At 45.8% G+C, this 23,192-nt stretch overlaps 1 protein-coding gene across 13 annotated transcripts in view; it reads right to left on the bottom strand.

Annotated features, from left to right (window-relative positions):
- SNX14 (sorting nexin 14) overlaps nucleotides 1-23,192 on the bottom strand; it is a 2,214,134-nt gene that overhangs the window by 620,566 nt on the left and 1,570,376 nt on the right. For all 13 annotated transcript variants that reach the window (XM_069606348.1, XM_069606351.1, XM_069606342.1 and 10 more), the window contains 2 exons: nucleotides 6,091-6,277; nucleotides 5,181-5,264 (listed from right to left, as the gene is read on the bottom strand). In XM_069606348.1, the coding sequence (XP_069462449.1) occupies nucleotides 5,181-5,264; nucleotides 6,091-6,277 (271 nt within the window). The remainder of the gene's footprint in view (nucleotides 1-5,180; nucleotides 5,265-6,090; nucleotides 6,278-23,192) is intronic.

Raw genomic sequence — 23,192 nt, forward strand, 5'->3', positions numbered from 1 at the left:
CATATTTCATTTGTGGTTAGCCATTGATATGTACCTGTGCGGTCGGCCCCAAGTGTGTTGTGTTTTCAATATTGTAATCCTTACTAATGCAAATACTATGTTTCAGGCAGTTGTTGAAGCGTCAACCCATGCACTTGATGCAGAGCCTGACATTCAAGTAATTCCAGGGGAAGTGGAAGCGGAACCATGCGGATACGAATCGGCGCAACAGCTTTCGGAAGTGCGCACCACATTTACAACATCCAAAGATATTCTTCAGCAGCACGAGGTATGGATACTGACAGCTCCATCGAGCGTGATCATATAACGTGATTCCATTTGCTATACTTTCTTCCCTATTAACACAAGTACTGTGTTTCAGGGAGACGATGGAGCTTCCACTACAATCACAAGATCCCATTTAGATGATGCAGATGTAAAGAAATCGGAGAAATAAGTCGATTAAATCTGATCATATTTAAATATTCCTTGATTCTTTTAGACAATGCATCATTTGTGGTTATCTCTTTATATGTACCTGTGCCGTCGACCCCAAGTGTGTGTTATGTTTACAATATTGAAAACCATACTAACGCAAGTACTGTGTTTCAGGGAGTTGCTGATGCCTCCTCTCCAATACAATCATTCATGGCAGTCCATGCAGAGCCAGAGGTATGGATACTGACAGTTCCATGGAACTAGGTCATCAGAGCTCGAATACTTGTCGTTTGATTGTTCTACACAATGTTTAATTCGTGTTGAGCTATTGAGATGTAACTGTGTGTTCGTCCTCACGTGTGTTTTATGTTATCAATATTGTGATACATAGTAATGAAAGTACTATGTTTCAGGGAGTCGATGGAGCCTCATTCCGTGCTGTCTATGCGGATACAGAAAATATAGTCGTTGCAGCGCAAGAGGAAGGGAAGAGATGCGGAAACGAATCGGAGCTACAGCGTGCAGATGTTGAAGGTCGAGTCAAGAAAGTTGCAAAGAAAAGAAACAAAAATAAAGTTAGTTACAAACAGTTCATAACTTTAGAATTTCTTTGTGCTGGGGACTATTTTATGTTTTTTCCAGTCAATTGTACTATACTTTATCTTGTGTTTAAACTGAACATCCCTTTTCCAATCTGTCCTGTAGTTACCCGTCGGGTCTACGAACTATACATACACAGACAGTGAAGCGAATGAGAGATGTTGCTTGCCAGACCATTTACACTATGGAGGAACTATTAATTCAGACGCCGCCTGTTGAGACTAGAGATGCTCATATCCAATGGCCAGAACATGAAATGAATGTGTCCGGAGAATCCAGTAAAGTTGTAATGGACCATTGCTACAGTGCGACTGCACCACCACAAGAAGATGATACTGAATGTATTGAGGATAGTTCGGAACTAGTCGCAGATCAATTCACACAATCTACACCCACCAAAAAAGCTGTCGACAATGTTGTGTTCTCCCATCAATGTTGAAGTAACAGATGTTGAAATGACAGCGAATGAACCAGCAGCAGCATTCACCGATGCATCCGAACTTGATATCGGAGATATTTCTTTCAATTCTGCTGATATGTCCGCAACGATGCAGTCCGAAACAAGTGTGACACCGGATGACAGTCTAATGAAAGAGGGCAAATACATAGTATTCGACAGTTGTTTGATGGATATTATAAGTATGCTGAAATGTGGGCATTCCGTCAGAGGGAAAGTATGTCGGAGGCCATTGATTCATGTGACTCATCAAAAACAAGACAGTAACGTCAAAATACATGCCGCCTGTAGATTAAATCATGCATTCTCATGGTCTGCACAACCGATGCTGGGGAAGCTGCCAGCAGGCAATCTACTGTGTGCAGCTGCATCACTTTTTAGTGGGTCCAGTTTTAGAAAGTTAGAGTCTTTCTTTCAGTTTGTGGGACTTCATTTCATTTCTAAAACACAGTACTACAAATACCAACATAATTATCTGTTTCCGGCAATTAGTGATGCTTGGAAAATTGAACAATTGTCTCTAGCAAGTACATTAGAAGGGAAACGATTCAGGCTAGCCGGCGATGGAAAGTGCGACAGCCCTGGATTTTCTGCCAAGTACTGCACCTACCACTTTCAGGACATGGATAGTAAGAAAATTGTGAGTTCGGTGGTCATGCAGGTAACACAATGTACATCCTCAGTGGCCAGGGAGAAACTAGGATTTATAAAATCAGTGGAATATCTACAATCGAGGGGAATGCACATCGACCTCCTAGCCACGGACAGACACGTTTCAATTGCCAAGACAATGAGAGAGCAGTTCCCACATATTAAACATCAATTCGATGTATGGCATCTTGCTAAATCAATCAATAAGAAAATCTCGGTTGCAGGGAAAAAAAAAGGTTTGGAAAGTATTTCACAGTGGTCCCATTCTATCAGCAACCATCTTTGGTGGAGCTCCAAAACTTGTGAAGGGTCAGTGGAAATACTACTTAAAAAATGGCGGTCACTGATGCACCACTGTACCAACGTTCACCGCTGGTCAGAAAACCTACATTTCCACCAATGTGAACATGGCCCTTTGTCCCCAGAGGAGGCAATGAAGAAGAAGTGGTTGATTCCATCTTCACCGACACACAAAGCCATTGAGAAGATTGTTTTCGATAAAACTCTATCAAGAGATTTGAGCGGACTGACAGAATTCTGTCACACAGAAGGTTTGGAGGTGTTCCACAATATGTGCCTAAAGTACAGGCCAAAGCGCTTGCATTTCAGCATACAGGGCATGAAACATAAGACTCTACTTGCGGTCTTGGCCCATAACGAGAATCTCTGCCATGAACAATCTAGGACTACGGGTAATGTAAGGATGCCTCGCTACACTAAGGTGTTTTCTAAAAGAAGTAAGCAATTGGTGATCAAACCAGTCTACGAGGAAATGGAGTTCGGCTTTGTAAAAAGCCTTATTGTTGCTGTACTCTAGAAGCACAGATATGGAATTTTTAACGTTTCTGTGAAGAGTACTGATGCATTGCCACCAAACATTGCCACTGTGCCACGTCCACCCAAAGCAGAGCTGGTTGTGAAGTACAAATCCTGGGTTTAAATAATTTTAATATGATTGTCTTTTTGTAAATAAATGTTATTGTACAGTGTACATACAAAGTATGCTAACCCTAACCCCTCCCTTCACCATCCTGGGTGGCGAATAACCTGGGTGTCATCTTTGACTTCTCTCTCTATTCACCTCATATCACTGACCATGTCAATATGTGTATGTATATATTTTTGTTGCTGTAACTAAGTTTCGCAATCTCATGTAAATGCTGCGCACTGTTAACCGAGGGGATGCTTGCGTATTGCAAATAATAAAACAAACAAACAATAAATCTCACTTTCAACTCAACTCCTCGGGTATGTTATACTTTCCCTGACCTTCCCCCAAAAAGTCAATGTCTCCATAGTTATGGTTCTCTAGGACTGCAAAGCTCGCGGACAACGAGGACAAAATTGGGGGCCTCAGATCGTGCCAAGCGAGCCGTTGCGGATGGGAGAGAAGCCAGTTCGCATTTGCACATTGAGGCCTAGTACATAGATGAATTCGGAAATTCAAGTTCTCAAAGATGGCTTTACACGGGATTTTTCAAAGTAAGAATGAGTGAAGGTCAGCGGCTTTGATTTTCAGCTGGCGGCCTGAAGAGGCCCACAACTCGCACTGGCAGTATAAGGTTCTATTGTTTTTTGACCTTGAGAGAGACAGGGACCATGCCAAAAGGACTTCATTTGAAGGAGGGGTGCAATAACGTAAGAGACGATAAGGCAGAAAATTCTGAAACTAGACCGAGTTTCATGTTAGTTCAGTATACGAAAAATCGTTGTCAAGAGCACAGTGGGATTTACGGACTGCATTACGCAGAGACACAATGGAAATTGCAAATATAATGTAAGCAACTCTTTAGACGCTTTTATACCGGAATGAAGAATTAATGAATGGATGAATAAATGAATGAATGAAAAGCAGGTAAAACGTTTTTTCGGATCGTCTTTGTACCGGGCACATGGGCATGCAGGTCCACATTCCACACGCATGTAGACAAACAGTCGTTTCTCATTGTGTGTTAACCTTGATTTATTTTGTTAGTTTTCGCATTGATTTTAGAGCCGAACATACTCCATTGCACTATCCTTGAAACCAAATAGTTTCAGATCGGCCGTAATAAATAAAATGAATAATATTAATAAATATCAGCTGGCGAGACTAATTATAATTTTTATGCTTTCAAAACAGGTATATCCTACCCTACTGCTACCAGTTCCAGACCCCGGCAGATGGTTTTTTCAACCGCCAGCTGCAGCTTATCGTAAACAACTGCACCACTTTGATGATCTTATGGGACGATCTCCAAGGGCCCATATGCCCTTATGCGGTACCAGCGGCTAGAAGCAACATATCATCCTTTACGCTGGCCTAGTGCCTAGTTGATGGAACAGCCTTGCGGTTCACCGTGCGACGAAAGTGCTTGTTTTAATGAAAACCAACACCCTGTATACCATAAAGAAACAGCGCGTGACTCATGATAAAACAGAACAGGATTTGCGGATAGAGAGAAAAGAAAAAAAAAAATCACATCCCGATTTAATATGCCAATTGCTGAATATTCTTTAAACACTTAATGTTAAATAAATGTACTTTACCAAATGTACCATGTTGCTGTTTGATTTGAAAGTACAGTTTCATATTCCGAATTGTGGCGCGTTGTGTTGTGAGTTGATCTGTGTTGGTTTCCGGGATCTGTGAGAAGTCGCGTAGAAGACGACTGGGCGCGTTTGCCTACGCAGCACAATAACGTCGCAGAGAGAGGCGGGGAATATGAATGTTTTGATAATGTCAGGCTCAGGGGCGGGGGATATGATTTAGTGCCGCAAAAGCAGATCAGCCAGGGCGATGTGGCAAGTGATATGATTATTATCACATAATGGCAGTGCCCTGATGCCTGTTTTCGCGTGCGTTTAATGGACGAAAACTCGGGTAAGGTCCATAGGAAATTTTTCTAAAATCGAGCAATTTAGGCTTAAAAACACCTGGCCGACCCGTAGGGACAATAAACATTTTTGACCGAACCATTCCTTTAAGAGCTACCACAGCAACCACTTTACCCCAGGGAAAATAAGTGTAAAACTATGTTTATTTGCAAGATAGTTGACATTTGTTTAAGCTCACCATGAAATTCTGTAAGCTTTGACTCAAGAACATAAAATTCTAGGTATCTTCGGTAAACCGACCAATGTTCAGGTGCATGTCCATCTATAAACAGAAAATAAGAATAAAACATAACCTTCATATATTACTAGTTAACAAGTACCACAATGCACAGATATAGCAATGCATGCAATTTGTTTCTCGTATGTTATTGAGCAGGACGGATGGTAATGCATGGAAGAGTTATATTTGTTTTTGCATCACATGTCTGATTATGATACCTGCAGCCTAAACTGCAACTACAAGTAAAAGGGCCAGGCTAATAACGTAAAATGACCCACTTCCTATATAGTCACTGCTGAGAGGAGATCTCATACATACACGGCAGATACCTACTGAGTTGCACAAGCAATGGAATATGGTGCTAGCAAGACTGCTGACAAGTACTCCCAAACCCTGTTATCAAAGTGTCCCTTCTATCCACTTAGAATTAAAACGAGGGACGTCAAAAACAAAAGGTTTTGCCTTTTATATAATGTAAAGGTATGTAGGTTGGGAAGGGGTAAGCAGAGGAAAGTTTAGAGGGCGTTTGAGGGGTGAGATTAATTATTTCTCAAAACCAGTACTGAATTTCTTTGGGACAAACGTGAAGGGCTATAAAAAAAATAAACTATCAGAAGAAGGACAACCACAGCATTCATTTCATACATCTACAACCATGAAATGTCTGGTTTATCCAAGACAGAAATATAAAAGTCAAGGAAAAGACTGATCTGCACAAAGAAACTATGTCAGACACAGAGAACCAATTAAGTGGAAGGAAGCATGGAGGAACGAAAAACCCTTGAAAAGAACAATGGCAAAGAAATCTCTGGGGGAAGAGAACGCCTACATTTCTTCAAAAATGACTCAATCAAAATGCCACACCTACCAGCAACTCTGTCATTCCTCTCCACATCAATGCAGAACACTGGTATTCTTTCCTTTCGATCATCAAAGAAATCCACATAGGGTATGCTTATTTTCCATGCAGAAAGGTTACGGGGGGTGTTTGGTGTTGTAGCAATATCAGCTTCCTCTGTGGAGTCATCTTCCAGCACTACAGTGCCTTCTTCAATCTGAAAAAATGTAACGATAATTTATTGATACTTTGAAAAACACATTTCTGTTAATGTATGCACATTGAACACTTTTAATTGTCTCTGGTAATAAAATGTATTCCATAAAACATTTAATTCTGTACCAATGTGAACAAGTCAAACAGGCACAATAACAATGGTTTCTTAGCACTGGATTTTCACAGTGGATAATCACCCTCTGACAATCAACCTCTGGCAAAAGCCCTAGACAGAGGAACTAATTTAAAATGAGATGCCTGCGGCGGAGACAAGGGCACGGCTGTTTACTGCTGTGCGGCTGGGTGGCCATCTCTGTTTGGATTTGCCTGAACTGTACTTACTGGGAAGCGCTGCTCCAACTCGCATCAGTCTACCGGCAGGAGCCGATAGCAGTTGACGCGAGCGGTTCGCTTCCTCATCATGTGAGAAGCGTCACCTGACTTTTTCTGAGTTACGCCCACTGGAAGTGCCTTGATTAGCAGTACTCCGTGACCCTTGCGGCGAGAAGCCCGCGGCAGAGACAAGGGCACGGCTGTTTACTGCTGTTTGCGGCTGGGTTCGGCGCTAAGTGCTGTCTACTCTATCTCAGTAGTGCATCCAAAACAATACATTCTTCTATCCCTTTACCTGTCTTTGTTTGAATAATTACTAAATGGAACTCACAAAACCGCGTACCCAACTTCAAGGGAAACTAGAAGAAACGGTTGCTATGGCAAACAAAAGCCTGATTCAAACAGAGATAAAAGGAAAGCAAACGCCTAAACTAAACTCTAATCCTCAGGTATTTATGAAGGCAGAAATATACCAGTCTGAATTTCAGTCACTGCAGCCATTAGAAATTTTACAAGTACCTGTACACATATTACCATCAGTGCCTAAATCGCAAATCACTGAGCCCGAGTCCCATTCCTCGCCACCTCAAACAAATCATGCCCTTCCTCCCTACGCCTTCCCTACCCCCATTTCAAATTTGTCTACATTTACAACTCCTACGGAACTTTCTCAGGCAGAAACGAAACCGATTACCCAAGACAAGGTGTATAGACCAACATCTAATATCCTTCATGAACCTACACCATTGGTTTCCACAAAACGATCCTGTCGCTCCACATTGCTTCCCCGTCAACCTACTGAAATAGCGTGTAAATCCAATCCAGAGGACGCTTGTTACACACCAACCCTTCGGGAACGAGCAAAGCAGCCAAACAACAATGGCAATCGACATATCAACCGATAGATTCGACTAATAGTGAAAATTCCAAACCTCTATCAGTTCGCATCGCGCGTCTTTCACTCGATATAACCGAGATTGATGAGATTAAGGATTCTCAGGAAAAAAGGGAGGAAGTATTTGGAGCAATCCTCAATAACACTCCAATCCAAAAAATCAATACATCGACACCCATTGCACCGAAAGGATCGCAGGCGTTCCTAAAAAATTCCTCAAAGTCCACCCAAGAACTAGTGGAGGGCGAATCGTTTTCTTCACATAAGATCTTTGCCATGTCTCCCCAGAGCTACCGGAAAGATTACCAACTACGATGCTGGATCTCCAAAACTCGTTAGTAGCTGTACTATCTGTAGCTATGATCCATTTTCTCGAAATACAAGAAGCGATGGTGGACTCGACTAAGCATCAAGCTACTTTGTTAGCCATAGTCATGACAAAGCAAACCCATTTAGAAAGTTTCATTGGAACTGTTCAGGAAAGCTTGAAATATGAAGCGGAGGCATCAAGATCATGGCAAAGTCGACTGGCTGAAGTTGCGAGAGTCGACCGTGCCGATAAACAAAACTTGATGGAGACTGTATCTTTAATTACTAAAAAAAGTGATGGATGAAAAAATCATAAAACAGTGTCAGGTGCTGCCACAATCTTCTTGGACAACAAAACAAACCCAAACTGCAACTAGTACAGTGCAACCAGATGTTCTCAAAATAGATCAGTGGACTCAATATGAAATGCAACCATACAACAGTGGAACAATGGAACCTGTTCAAACAATGACTACCTCTAATGGTGAACCGGCAATATGTATCCCGTTCGATATTGTTGATCTGACCAAACGAGGCCTAGTGGGAAAAGAACCTCAGCCCAAAACAGATATAAGAAAAAACTTTAAAAAACCTCAAACAGGCTCACGGGCATTTCTAAGAAAAATGCAATATGTGCAAAAATCATTGCCAGAGAACACAACTAAAAAAACATCAAAACCGACGGTAAAGACCCCAAGACCGGTAGCTGTTGTCGCAATTACTCCAACTGTTAATATAGTGAGAACGACAATTAAACATGAGCATACTCAGCATGAACCACTAGATGCTTTGCTGGCGGTAATCAATCAAGATAGCCCTCTTAAAGCGTCCAAAGCACCGTCAGTGATCGAGAGTGGTACTGAAGACGACTCAATCGATGATGACTCCTTCCTTATTGATCCTCAAGACGATGCACTGATTATTCTTGATGAATGCAAAGAATCATCTTTCGAATCTTCACATATGAGTTCTTCCACTCAGGATTCAATAAACAACATTTCTTTGGGATATTCAGAGGTGTCAAATGACGAATTATGGTCACCTTCAGAAACGAAAAAGAAACCAAATATCAATGTGACCCAACCCCCCCAACTAGATCCACCTCTGGTCAGACCAACTTTTCTCAATCCAACGAAAACATCCTATGCTTTTAGAATCTCTCTAACTCCAATTGCGAAAAAAATATCGATGAGCCAGTGTCATGCCCCCCGGATTCCTACGACATTCTTATGCCAATGGGGGAAGCCCACGGCGCTTGTCCTGGCGATTACATCAACGCCGGCATCATCGCCGGTAAATACATCTCCCAAATTGGACTTGCGCTTGGCATAAACCCTTGGAATGCTCTTTCTCTTGTATGCGTTCCACGCCTCCTTCAAATCCACTTCTTATATCTAGCCACGCCCCCAGAAAGTCGGTGCTCCTAAACCGTTGTGTTACGGTGAGCAGCGCTTCTCGGAAAAGTTTCCATACCTTTTGTTTACCTGGCTTCTGACTTCTGCTTACCCTCTGGACTCTGTTGCCTGCTTGCTGATTCTGTTTTGGCGCTCTTCTGATCTGCCCTCCCCTGCACGACCACGGAATTCTTACCGGACTGCCTTTGGGATTCCGTTTCTCATGTCTGGCTCCCGGCTCCCTTTCTGACTCCTGACCCCGTATCCCTTACCCGCTCCTGGTTACCCGCTCTTCGAACGAAGAAGTAAAGACCCTGCATTTAGGTGTTTTAGAAAAGCAAACACTACGCCTTTTTCTTCCTGAAACCTTTTTTGCTGCACTTGGAAAAACGGTCCCGTTTGCTTACACATTGTGACATTTTGGCTATTGGCTTGGTTTTTTTTGGGATTTTGGGACGCTTCACTGTTTGCACCACTCATTGGATTTTGGGACGCTTCGCTGTTTGCACCACTCATTGGATTTTGGGACGCTTTGCTGTTTGCATCACTCATTGGATTTTGGGACGCTTCGCTGTTTGCTCCACTTATTGGATTTTGGGTCGCTTTACTGTTTGCACCACTCATTGGATTTTGGGACGCTTTGCTGCCTTTCAAAGGATTGTTCTACCACCTCCCTAGTAGCGTCCTCGTGCCGTCCGGGTCAGGGAATCCCCTTACCTGATCTTGGGACGTCAGTGACACTATCCTTGGGACACTCTCAAGTTGCCAACTGACTTTCACCTACACCCGGTCTTGTGTTCTATCACAAGTAGGTATTCCGCAGAAAAAAGGAATTTCACAGGTAAGCTTGTGGGTCTCGGAGGGTGTAGAGGGGTTGGTTTATTGCCATCAACAAACGGTATGTAATACTTGCCTTGTTTGTTTTTTCCCTCTAGCTCCGCTGCGCGTTCTGCCTTTTTGCCTGAGCCCTTGGCCTGACAGGTTTCATTACCCTGAAAGCCGTGCTCTCAGGAAGAAAGTCTGAATTACTTCAGTGGCATTTAGTCCGAGTGGTCTTCCGGACTAACGGCAGAACATATGGAGTACGACAGATTTAGGAGCCTAATATTGGTGCCTGTCTGTCTGTGATGGATCCCAATGCAGATCCTATGGCTGCTATGATGCAGGCCTTTACCACATTCCGCACAGACATGGCAGCAGCACACGCTTCTTTGCATCAACGAATGGATGTCATGCAAAGCTGTGTGCAGCCCTTGCCCGCGGACGAGGAGTTTGGGGATGCTCCCGCTCCTGTACCACCACCCGTTCCTCCGACACCCCAACCTGGTTTAGCTCCAGTGGTACTACCTGGCCCCTTTCCATTGGCCCCACCGGAACGTTTCACGGGGGACCCCAAAACGTATAGGACATTCATCAATCAATGTCGTCTACATTTTCTATGCCGTCCTTTGGCATTTCCCAATTCCACAACAAAAGTAGCATTTGTGCTCTCTCATCTAGGGGGTATGGCTGCGGCCTGGGCGAATCCCTTACTGGAATCTGATGACCCTGTTTTATATGATTTTGACGCCCTACTAGTAGCCATGAACCTGGTTTTTGATGCCAGATATAAAGCTCAGGCTTCGGACCTGGAGTTTCTGGCATTGTCTCAGGGTAAACAACCCCTCTTGGCGTACTTAGGCCGATTCAACCAGTTGGCTGCAGAAACCTCTTGGCCTGAACAGAAAAAGGCGGCAGTCTTTTATAAGGGTTTGTCAGACGAACTTAAGGACACATTATCCGTTGTCCCCTCTGTTCCTTCAGTATTCTCTGACCTTCTTGACTTGGTGTTGCAGGTAGATGCTCGTCTGCAACAGAGGCGTGGAGAACGCCGACATCCTGATCTACGCCCTGGTAAACCTGAACTGGTATCCTCTCCAGTCCCTGGGGATGTAGAACCCATGCAGATTGGGGCAGTGAAAGGTCCCCTTTCGAAGGCAGAGAGAGAGAGAAGACTACAAAATAATCTATGTCTGTATTGCGGACAGATGGGACATTTCATTCGTGTATGTCCTAAACGCCCTGCTAAACGGGCGGGAAACGCCACGACCCGTCCCTAAATCGAGCCGATGTGACGGGTCAGCCTTCCAATGGCTCACTCCTTTGTCAAGCTTCCACACACATATATCTGGATATGTCCTTTCTATTGCCCAACTCTCAGACCTTTTCTAGTCCAGTCATGATAGATTCCGGGGCAACAGGCAATTATATGGACGAACAAATGGCAGTAACTTATGGTATCCCGGTAGACCCTAAAGCCAAACCAGAAGCTATTTATACAGTCGATGGCTCCTGTCTGGATTCGGGCCATGTCACAAAACAAACACAACCTTTGTAAATGAGTACGGCAGAAGGGCATAATGAATACCTGTCTTTCGATCTTATCTCTGCACCTCAGTTTGGGATTATTTTGGGCCTCCCTTGGTTGCAAAAACATAATCCCATCATTGATTGGGTGAAACAAACTGTGCTTTTTTCCTCTCCCTTATGTAAGGTGGATTGCTTTCCCGTTCAGAGGATGCCTCTCCCCTCTCCATGCATGGCTCTAATATCAAGCACACACACCGTTAATGCAACCACTAAGGCGGCACCTGAAATACCTTCCGTATATCAGGATTTGGTTGAGGTGTTTGATAAGGGTTTGTCTGAACAACTCCCGCCTCACCGGGAATACGATTGTCCTATTGATTTGGTACCCAATGCCATTCTCCCACACGGGCGGATATATTCCTTGGCACGACCTGAGGAGGAGCACTTAAAGAGTTACATTGAGAAGTCTTTAAGACTTGGTCATATAAGTCCTTCCCGTTCTCCAGCTGTGTCTCCGATCTTTTTCGTCCCAAAAAGGAGGGGGATCTCCGCCCTTGTATGGACTACCGTGCACTCAACGCGGTGACTATAAAAAATCAATACCCATTACCCCTCATCTCGGAATTATTGGATCGCCTCACTTTCGCTAAAATCTTTACGAAATTGGATTTGAGGGGGGCCTACAATCTGGTGAGGGTGCGCACAGGCGACGAGTGGATGCCGGCCTTTAAGTGCAAATATGGCCTCTTCGAATACCTACTGACGTCGTTTGGCTTATGTAATGCCCCCGCAACATTCCAACATTTCGTCAACGACATTTTCCGATATCTGTTGGATGTTTTTGTTGTGATATATCTGGACGATATATTAATATTTTCCAAAACATTATCGCAACATGAGGAGCATGTACGGGCGGTATTACTTCGTCTTCGCGAACACGGTTTGTATGCGAAAGCAGAAAAATGTGTCTTTCACGTTTCCTCTGTGGAATTTCTAGGTTTCGTGATATCCTCTCAGGGTATTCACATGCATGATGCAAAAATACGAGCAGTCCTAGACTGGCCTACTCCTACCTCGCTTAAGAGTTTACAATCCTTCTTAGGATTTGCTAACTTTTATAGACGTTTTATTGCATCATTTTCGTATATTGTAGCCCCGCTGACACGCCTCACCAGCCCCTCAGTTCCCTTTTGTTGGGACAATCAGGCCCAGGTCGCCTTCCAGACCCTGAAAGATGCTTTTACTACAGCCCCAGTCCTGCTGCACCCATCCCCTATTGCCTTTCATCATTGAGGCTGATGCCTCTGCCATTGCCCTTGGGGCCATCTTGCCTCAAATATGCCCCACGACTCGGCAATTACACCCCGTAGCCTTCTTTTCCAGAAAATTGACTTCCCCGGAAAAGCATTATACCATAATGGAACGAGAGCTACTGGCTATACGAGCTGCTTTTAAAGAGTGGCAGCACCACCTACTGGGGGGACGACATCCTGTTACGGTTTATACGGACCACCGTAACCTTCAAGCCCTTTCTACGGTAAAATGTACCAACTCTAGACAAATCAGGTGGCATTTGTTTTTTGCACAGTTCAATTTCACCGTCTCTTACCGGCCAGGCCCCTTGCATGGCAAAGCCGATGCGCTTTCTCGCATCGGAGTTGATGCATCTCCCGAAGAGGCAGTCCTTCCTATTTTGCCCAAAAACACTGTGATGTGTGTTTGTGCTGCGACCAGTTCCTTACTCGAACAGATCCGCCGTTGGACAGCGGACCATGGAACGGTTCTTCAAGGGTTGCAAGCACGTTTGATATCGGAACTACCATATATACAGGAACGCCTGTATATCCCTGATGTCTGGACTCGGTTACAGGCCCTAAGCTGGTCTCATGATACTCGTTTAGCCGCCCACCCAGGGCAAATCAAGACACTCGACCTTCTCCTCCGATGGTGTTGGTGGCCTAATATGAAACGGGATGTGGCAGATTTTGTATCTAAATGTGCTGTATGCACACAGTGTAAATCTGTACCTGGGAAACCTGTAGGGCTTCTCCAGAGAATGCCCATCCCACCACATCCATGGCACACTGTGTCACTTGATTTCGTGGTAGAGCTTCAGCCGGTCCAGGGGCTAACCACTATTTTGGTGATCGTAGACACTTTCACCAGAATGGCTCGGTTTGTTCCTTGTAAAGGCGTCCCCTCTGCTCCTGCATTAGCCAAATTATTCTTCGAACAGGTGGTTCGTCTGTTAGGTCTTCCTTTGGTTCTTATCTCAGACCGTGGATCCCAATTCACCTCACGCTTTTGGTTGGCCCTCACCCGATTTCTTGGCATCATCATCATCATACCATCCTCGGACAGACGGACAGACATACAGAACGACTTAATGCCACCATGGAGCAGTACCTTCGATGTTTGTGTCTACAGTACCAGTCGGACTTGCTGTCCGTGTTGGGCGCTGCGGAATTCGCATATAACAATGCTTGTCACGCATCGGTTGGCTGTTCTCCTTTCTATGCCATGTATGGCCAACATCCGCGGGTTTTACCGTCCGCCCTTCCTTCGGTGGCACAGGTGCCCGCAGCTCAAGCAACGGCCCAATCTTTGCTGTCTATCCGCACTGCTGTGCTTCAACATCTGCATCAAGCACAAGATCGCATGAAAAAATATGCTGATAGGCACCGCCGATCAGCCCCGGTGTATCGCCCGGGGGATAAGGTTTGGTTATCTACTGTGCATCTTCATATACCGGGCAAACGTAAACTAAACCCTCGCTATGTGGGTCCCTATCCCATCACGCAGTGCATTAATGCAGCCGCCTATCGCTTGGGCATACCTTCTAGTTGGAAAATCCACCCCGTGTTCCATGTCTCCCTATTACGTCCTTACATTGTTGGTACGCGACTATTCAATCATCCAGCTCCTATTACGATCCAGGGTGAAGAGGAATACGAGGTACAGGCCATTTTAGATACACGGGTGGTCCGAGGTGTCCGCCGTTATCTAGTAGACTGGAAAGGTTACGGCCCGGAAGACCGTACCTGGGAGCCCACTTCCAACATTCATGCTCCGCGTCTTTTGCAGGCATTTCTCCGGTCTCGTGGTTTGTGACCTGGGGGAAGCCCATCTTTGAGGTGGGGTACTGTCATGCCCCCCGGATTCCTACGACATTCTCATGCCAATGGGTGAAGCCCGTGGCGCTTGTCCTAGCGATTACATCAACGCCTGCGTCATCGCCGGTAAATACTACATCTCCCAATGCGGCTTGCGCTTGGCATAAACCCTTGGAACGCTCTCTCTCTTGTATGCGTTCCACGCCTCCTTCAAATCCACTTCCTATATCTAGCCACGCCCTCAGAAAGCCGGTGCTCCTAAACCGTTGTGTTACAGTGAGCAGCGCTTCTCGGAGAAGTTTCCATACCTTTTGTTTACCTGGCTTCTGACTTCTGCTTACCGTCTGGACTCCGTTGCCTGCTTGCTGATTCTTTTTTGGCGCTCTTCTGATCTGCCCTCCCCTGCACGACCACGGAATTCTTACCGGACTGCCTTTGGAATTCCGTTTCTCATGTCTGGTTCCCGGCTCCCTTTCTGACTCTTGACCCCGTATCCCTTACCTGTTCCTGGTTACCCGCTCTTCGAACGAAGAAGTAAAGACCCTGCATTTAGGTGTTTCAGAAAAGCAAACACTACGCCTTTTTCTTCCTGAAACCTTTTTTGCTGCACTTGGAAAAACGGTGCTGTTTGCTTGCACATTGTGACATTTTGGCTATTGGCTTGTTTTTTTGGGGGATTTTGGGACGCTTCGCTGTTTGCACCACTCATTGGATTTTGGGACGCTTTGCTGCCTTTCAAAGGATTGTTCTACCACATCCCTAGTAGCGTCCTCGTGCCGTCCAGGTCAGGGAATCCCCTTACCTGATCTTGGGACATCAGTGACACTATCCTTGGGACACTCTCAAGTTGCCAACTGACCTTCACCTACACCCGGTCTTGTGTTCTATCACAAGTAGGTATTCCGCAGAAAAAAGGAATTTCACAGGTAAGCTTGTGGGTCTCGGAGGGTGTAGAGGGGATGGTTTATAGCCATCAACAAACGGTATGTAATACTTGCCTTGTTTGTTTTTTCCCCTCTAGCTCCGCTGTGCGTTCCGCCTTTTTGCCTGAGCCCTTGGCCTGACAGGTTTCATTACCCTGCAAGCCGTGCTCTCAGGAAGAAGAACAAGTTACTTCTTACCTTGTAACGTTCTTTCGACGGGATGTTCCTCCGACGTATTCCTCATCTTAGATATATCCTTCCAGCTCTGCTGGCCTCGGAAAATGTTTTCTCCAGAGGGCGCTGCGCGTCGACGTCCCTCGAGTCGATGACCCTCGACAGCCGCCGTATCGACGCTCGACGTCATCCTGCCTATAAAGGCCGCGCGCAGCGTCCGTTGCTCAGTTCCGTTTTGTAGCCCACAGTATTACTGTTTGGACTAGACTAATCACCCTGAAGGAGCGTAAGCTGCAACAACAAGGGAAGTAAAACTGCGGGGATGGATGGGAGGGTCGATGAGGAATACGTCGGAGGAACATCCCGTCGAAAGAACGTTACAAGGTAAGAAGTAACTTGTTCTTCGAAGGGATTGTGTCCTCCGACGTATTCCTCATCTTAGATAGGCTCCCATAGCAGTATTCTATATTCGGAGGAGGGAGTACTGACTTCACGCTGTCTTCTATTGGTGAATAGAATGCAGTACAGCCCTTCCAAACCTAGTCTCTTGACTAGAGGAGGAATCCAGATTGTAAAAACGTGTAAAGGTATGGACAGACGACCATGTAGCGGCCGCACATATGTCTTTAATCGGCACGCCTCTTTTGAGGGCCGATGAAGCTGCAATACCTCTGGTCGAATGAGCCCTAAGGTTTTGAGGGGGCTCTTTCCCTGCCAATTTATAACATTCCAGAATGGCTAGAATGATCCATCTGGAAATAGTCTGCTTAGTTATTGGTAACCCCAGCTTGTGACCTGCGTAGCCTACAAACAGCTGGTCTGCCTGTCTTATCCTGGCTAGTCTACTAATGTAAAAACTTAAAACCCTCCTAGGGTCTAGTCTGTGTAACCTCTCTTCCTCTTTCCCCGGGTGAGGAGGAGGATAGAAAGATGGTAGGATAATCTTCTGAGAGATATGGAATTCAGAGACTACTTTTGGGAGGAAATTAGGCTTCACTTGCAGGACAACTTTGTCTTTGTGAAAGATTGTATGAGGGGGTTTACAAGAAAGAGCTTGTAATTCGCTCACCCTTCTAGCAGATGTAAGTGCTATTAATAAAACAGTCTTAAGGGTAAGGAATCTTAACGAACAAGAATGGAGAGGTTCGAAAGGTGTCCCCATCAGGAAAGTTAATACTAAGTTTAAATCCCATAGGGGAACTTGGAATGGTCTTGGGGGATAAACATTGGTTAACCCCTTTAGAAACTGTATTACCAAGGGTAATTTGAAATAGGATGGTTCCTCCGCAGTACGCTTAAAGATAGATAGCGCTGCGAGATAGCCCTTAATGGTGCCAACTTGAAGGCCTGAATTTGCCAAATATAGTAGGAAGGACAAAACCATTGGTGTACCACATGAAAATGGGTCGATATTCTGTTCTCTACACCAGCTGCAAAATCTGTTCCAACGGCAGCGGTATAAAGACTTTGTTGCTGGTCTCCTTGCCGAAAGCAACACCTCCATAACATCATCAGGGAGGTCCCAATCCTTGTACCTCAGCCGTTCAGAAGCCAAGCGTGAAGGTTGAGGGTTTTGATGTCTGGATGGAGAACCTGACCTCCCTTCTGTGAGAGTAGGTTCTCTCTGAGAGGAAGTCGAAATGGAGGGCAGATGGACAAATCTAGAAGGTCCGGGTACCACGTTCTCCTGGCCCAATCCGGGGCAATTAGGATCATGGTTCGCCGGAATCTTCTCAACCTCCTGATCATTTGAGGAATGACAGGGACCGGTGGGAACGCGTACAGAAGCGGAAACTCACAGTCCACTATGAACGCGTCTCCCAGAGCTCCTCTCGGAGGAAATTCCCTTGAGCAGAACAGGTCGCATTTCCTGTTTAGGCTGGTGGCGAACAGATCTACCTGAGGGGTTCCCCAAAGGGCGAAGATCTCTTGAAGGACTTCCTGAGCTAGCTCCCACTCGTGAGAGACTGTGTTCTGCCTGCTCAGAGCGTCCGCTGTCAAGTTCTTCTCTCCGGCTAGGTGAACTGCCGATAGAGAGATTCCTTCTTGGATTGCCCAAAACCAGAGCTGCATCGCCTCTCTGCACAGGGGTAGTGATCCTACGCCTCCTCTTTTGTTGAGGTAATGCATGGCCACCGTGTTGTCCGTCATTATCAGGACGTTCTTCCCTTGTACAACTGGCAGGAAAGCCTTCAACGCAAGTTTGATGGCTCTCAGCTCTAACAGGTTGATGTGTAGTCTGGACTCCGATGGAGACCAACGACCGCTGATGGTCAAGTCGTTGGCGTGGGCTCCCCACCCCATGAGTGAGGCATCCGTGACTACTGTTATCTCTGGCCAGGGTTGCCAAAACTGTTCTCCTTTCAGAATGTTCTCCTGACAGGCCCACCACTGAAGGTCTCGAGCCACCCTGCCGGGAACCTGAAGAAGATCTGTCATTCTCCCTGAGAATTGTGACCACTGAGTCCTCAGTGCCCACTGGAGGGATCTCATTCTCAGGCGAGCCTCTGGCACAAGGAAAATGCAGGATGCCATGAGGCCTAGCAACCTCAAAAAGTCGAAAGCTGGGAGACGTTGGGCAAGTTGGAACTTGGTAACCATCTGTAGAATATCTTGAGCCCTCACCTCTGGTGGCGAGGCTTTTCCCAGGGAAGTATGCAGGATCGCTCCTATGAACTGGAGTCTCTGCGATGGTATCATTTGAGACTTCTTTAAATTGAGGGAGAAGCCCAGCTTGTGAAGGAAGTAGCATACGTGATTTAGCTGGATCTGAGCTTGCTCCGGAGAAACAGCCCTGATCAGCCAATCGTCCAGGTAGGGGTAGACGTGAATCCCTTCCCTCCTTAGACTTGCCGCCACTACCGACATTAACTTGGTGAAGACCCTCGGGGCGGATGTCAGCCCAAAAGGCAGTACTCGAAATTGATAGTGAGAGTTGCCAATTGCGAACCTCAGGTATTTCCTGTGTTTGAGATGGATAGGCACATGGAAATAAGCGTCCTGAAGGTCCAGAGATACCAACCAGTCCTGAAACTGAAGGGCCTGGAGGATCTAAGAAAGAGTGACCATCTTGAATTTGTCTTTCCTGAGGAATTTGTTCAATTCTCGCAAGTCCAAGATGGGTCTCAGTCCTCCGTCTTTCTTTGGAACGAGAAAGTAAGGGGAGTACCAGCCCTTGTTCCTCTCCGCTACAGGTACCGGTTCTATGGCACCTTTCTCTAGCAGGTCTATAATTTCCTGCAAGAGGAGCGGATCTGGAGCTTTCTGAGAGCTGATTCCCGGTGGATGACTCTGAGGTATACGTAGGAAAGGTAGGCAGTAACCTTGGGCAACTGTTTCCAATGCCCAAGCATCTGACGTGATAGCCTGCCATTCCGCCAGATGTTGAGTCAACCTGCCTCCTACAGGTGTCCTGTGAGGGAAGTCCTCAGAGTGGTTTTGGGGCGGCTGATGCAGATGCCGATGGTAAAGAGGCACCTGCTGTTGCTGCGGCTTTAGAATATCTACCCCGTCCACCTCGGGTAGTTCTTCTTTGACCCCTTTGAGCCGGTCGTCCTCTACCTCTTCCGAATGAGGAGTAGAAGCGAAAGGACTTGCCCCTCGCAGAGGTTCCTGTGGGACGAAAAGGAGTCTGACGGATTGCAGCTCCTAGGGATTTTGCTGCTGCTTTTGAAGTTTGCAGTTTCTCTAAACTGGCATCCGCCTTTTTCCCGAACAAAGAAGAGCCATCAAATGGCATGTTCAAGAGCCTGGCTTGCACATCTGGGGCAAAACCCAACTTTCTCAACCAAGCGAACCGCCTGATTGATGTACTTGCCGCCATTGCTCTGCTGATACTGTCAGCCGAATCAATGCCCGTCTGGAGGGATTCGCACATAGCGTCTTTACCGTCCTGTATAATATTCAGGAACGCATCCCTTTCTTCTCCCTCCGGGATGCAGTCAGCCGCTGTAGAAGCACACTCCCAAAGTGTATGGCTGAACCTAGCAAGGGTGCAAGTAGCATTAACAGACTTTAATGCCATGCTACATGCTGAAAAGACTTTCTTAGCCATAGCATCATATTTTTTATCGTCCCTGTCCTGTGTGACAGTAGGATAAGCCGTCTTGACGTCGGTAGAGGATGCTGCTTGTACCACCAGACTTTCTGGGGATGGATGTTTAGACAAGAACTCTGGGTCTGTGGAAGATACTCTGTACTTTGCAGACAGTTTTTTATTTACTGCTGGTATTACATCTGGGGTTTCCCAATTTGTCATGATCTTTCTCTGAAGAGCTTTATGAAAGGGCACCACTGGATCCTCTTGTGGGCCTTTGTCAAGAATATCCGTGAGGTCATCTTGCTGGAAAGATTGTGAAGGTGTAGACCACCCCATGAACTCTGTAATTCTGGCCATTAAGGCTCTGTAGGGGGTTTCAGCATGCTCCCCCGGGTCTGGTTTAGCAAAATCCACCTCAGGGGAAGTGTCTAAACCACTTGCCTCATGTAAAGAATCATGAAGATCCTTTAATCTGCGCTCTTCAGAGGAAAATTCCTCTCTAACTGGGGTTACAGGTCCCTGTAACTCATCTTGTTCTGACAAATCACCCTCTTCTAAAAAAATTGAGGATATAGTTCTCAATTGTTCTGAATTAATAAAGGGAGTAAATCCCATTTCCAAGGCAGAGGGTGCTGAACTTGTCATTATTGGCCTCGAAAACGTCGATGTCGTCGACGTCGAAGGCTTCGAGCGTGGCGTCGAAAACAGAGGTGGAGGCCTCGAGGACCTCGACAGAATTGGAATTTTACTCGACAATATCGACGCCATCGACGTCGAGGGCCTGGGAATCGTCACTGGATGTGTGGTCATCGTGACTTTTCTCGGCGTCGACGCCGGTGTCGAGGCCGGCGTCGAGTCGACAGACCTGTATGTCGAAGGTCCCTTCGACAACGGCGTCGAAGACCTCGACGTCGACGGAACCTTCGTCGACGGAACCTTCGAGGAAGGTTTGGAGGTCATGGTCCTACTCGAGGGTTCGAGACGCACTCGAGAGGTTTCTTTCGCCGGGTACTGCGACTCGCGGCGTTTTTGACCTTCGGGTCTTTCGACCAGAGCATCGCTCTCGGCAGTCTTCGAGGGGGTCGAGGCCGCTTTCTCGAAGACGCTCATCATGTTTTTTCTGAATTCCTCCCAATCAGCCCGGGAACTATGTTTCGTGGGGCAAGGGATTCTTTTTGGCGAAACAGAGGAAGAGGAAGACGGAGAAGGGGATCTTCGACGTCTCCTCTTCGAGTGTTTCGATCTCGAGGAGTGATGAGACCCACTCCGAGACCTGGAGCGTGAGTGGTGACGAGGAGACGAATGTCTCGACTTCGTCGAAGAAGAAGAAGCTTTAAAAGTCTTACCTTTCTCCAGCTTCCCCCTACGCTCCTTCAGGGCCTTAGCTGTCATGGACATACAGTCCTCGCACTCCGAACAATGGTGTTCGGCTCCCAAGCACCACAGACAATTTCTGTGAGGATCGGTCAACGACATCTTTTTCCCACAATCTCGACATTTTTTGAAGCCGGATCGAGGGGTTGTCGGTTCCGACGAGGAAGCCATCGAGTACGATTCGAATAACTTGAAGTAAATATTACTAAGAACTGAGCAACGGTATTCCGAGGCACCGAGTAGCGCGGAAAAACGGAACTGAGCAACGGACGCTGCGCGCAGCCTTTATAGGCAGGATGACGTCGAGCGTCGATACGGCGGCTGTCGAGGGTCATCGACTCGAGGGACGTCGACGCGCAGCGCCCTCTGGAGAAAAAATTTCCCGAGGCCAGCAGAGCTGGAAGGATATATCTAAGATGAGGAATACGTCGGAGGACACAATCCCTTCGAAAGTCTGAATTACTTCAGTGGCATCTAGTCCGAGTGGTCTTCCGGACTAACGGCGGAACATACGGAGTACGACAGCCAGTAACATTGAATAGAGCCAATGTATTACGCCTACTAAACGCAATCCCACAACTGGCTCAGATTGGTTCCCGAGACATTGATGTGATCCTTTTCCCCAACAAAGAACAAATGGAAACAGTACAGATCGACTTCTATTGTGAAGAAATAATGCACCGCAAACTTTCTACTAAGCAGCAATTGGAGATGCTGGGTTTTGAAGCTGAAGAAATTTTTGTTTCGAGTTCAATGGCTCGGGAAAAGTGCAGCAATAAACTTGCGATGTTTGATTCTTATCATAATAATAAAACGAACAAACAGAAAATGACACAAAATATACAGAAGAATACTAACGATTCGGCTTCCAAGTTGCGACACACTGATGGGGAAAACTATTCGCCAGACACAAATGATGCTGTGAAGAGACGAGGGATATGGCGCGACCAAGAATGGAATCCTGAAAACAAATTAAGATCCGATACGAGAGACGAACAATGGAGTCAGAACAGGAAAACCTATCTATAACAACCAACAGGAACAACTACCCAATTGAGCCTAGTGTCTCTATGCTCTTGGAAAACTAGAGGGCACAAACACCTCTTCAATGAAGGCTCACTAGCTCTTTCAGGAACTGACATAATTTGCTTACAGGAAACCTGGTTAAAGGAAGAGGTAGTCTGTGAAGGTTTCACAACCTTGATGAACCCTGCAATTACTTCACAACAAGGCAGACCGGCATCAGGAATGTTGATCCTCGTAAAAATCACTCCTTTCTTGACAATTATATCACGGACGAACATTCACTCTTGGGCGCAATATATGACCATACTCATACCGACCCCCAACAAAGATCCAGATCAATGCACAAAATACATTTTGGTAACCATCTTCAATATCTATTGGAACCCGACTGCGATGAATGACAATAAGTTCCTAGATTCCATATATGATGAAATTGATAATATTGCCTTCTCCAACAACAGAGCTGAATTTATTATCACAGGAGACTTTAACATCCATTTATTTAGCAGAGAAGGACAAAAATTTGACTCCAATGCATTGTCAGCTAGAGACAAAAAATAGGTTAAAGAATTATCTATCCATAACATATCATTAATAGAGCCTGCAGTGAATAATAAAGGTGTGCTTCTTCCGACACGGTCGCGAAAAAAAACGACATCAATCATCGATTATATCTTTACATCGGAAGGTATAAGAAACCTAATTACTTCCACTGATAATGTTCCACAGTCTACCAGTGACCACCACCAAATATCAATTACATGGGACACAGTAAAAACAAAGTATCCACGACTAACCTTGCCAGTCTTGGAAATCAATAATGGCCTTAATAAACCTTGCATCAAAAGTCATCAAATACCTGGTTTATTATCAACATTTAAGGAGTCCTTGCTTCAGGATCAGTTAAAACTGAACTACGGATGGTTACTGGAGAAATACCATCAACCATGGCACAAGAGTAACAAATCAAAAAACGCACATAGACAT

Source organism: Ambystoma mexicanum, chromosome 4p (genome assembly GCF_040938575.1).
Source record: "Ambystoma mexicanum isolate Mex_15411 chromosome 4p, UKY_AmexF1_1, whole genome shotgun sequence".
Taxonomy (NCBI): Eukaryota; Metazoa; Chordata; class Amphibia; order Caudata; family Ambystomatidae; genus Ambystoma; species Ambystoma mexicanum.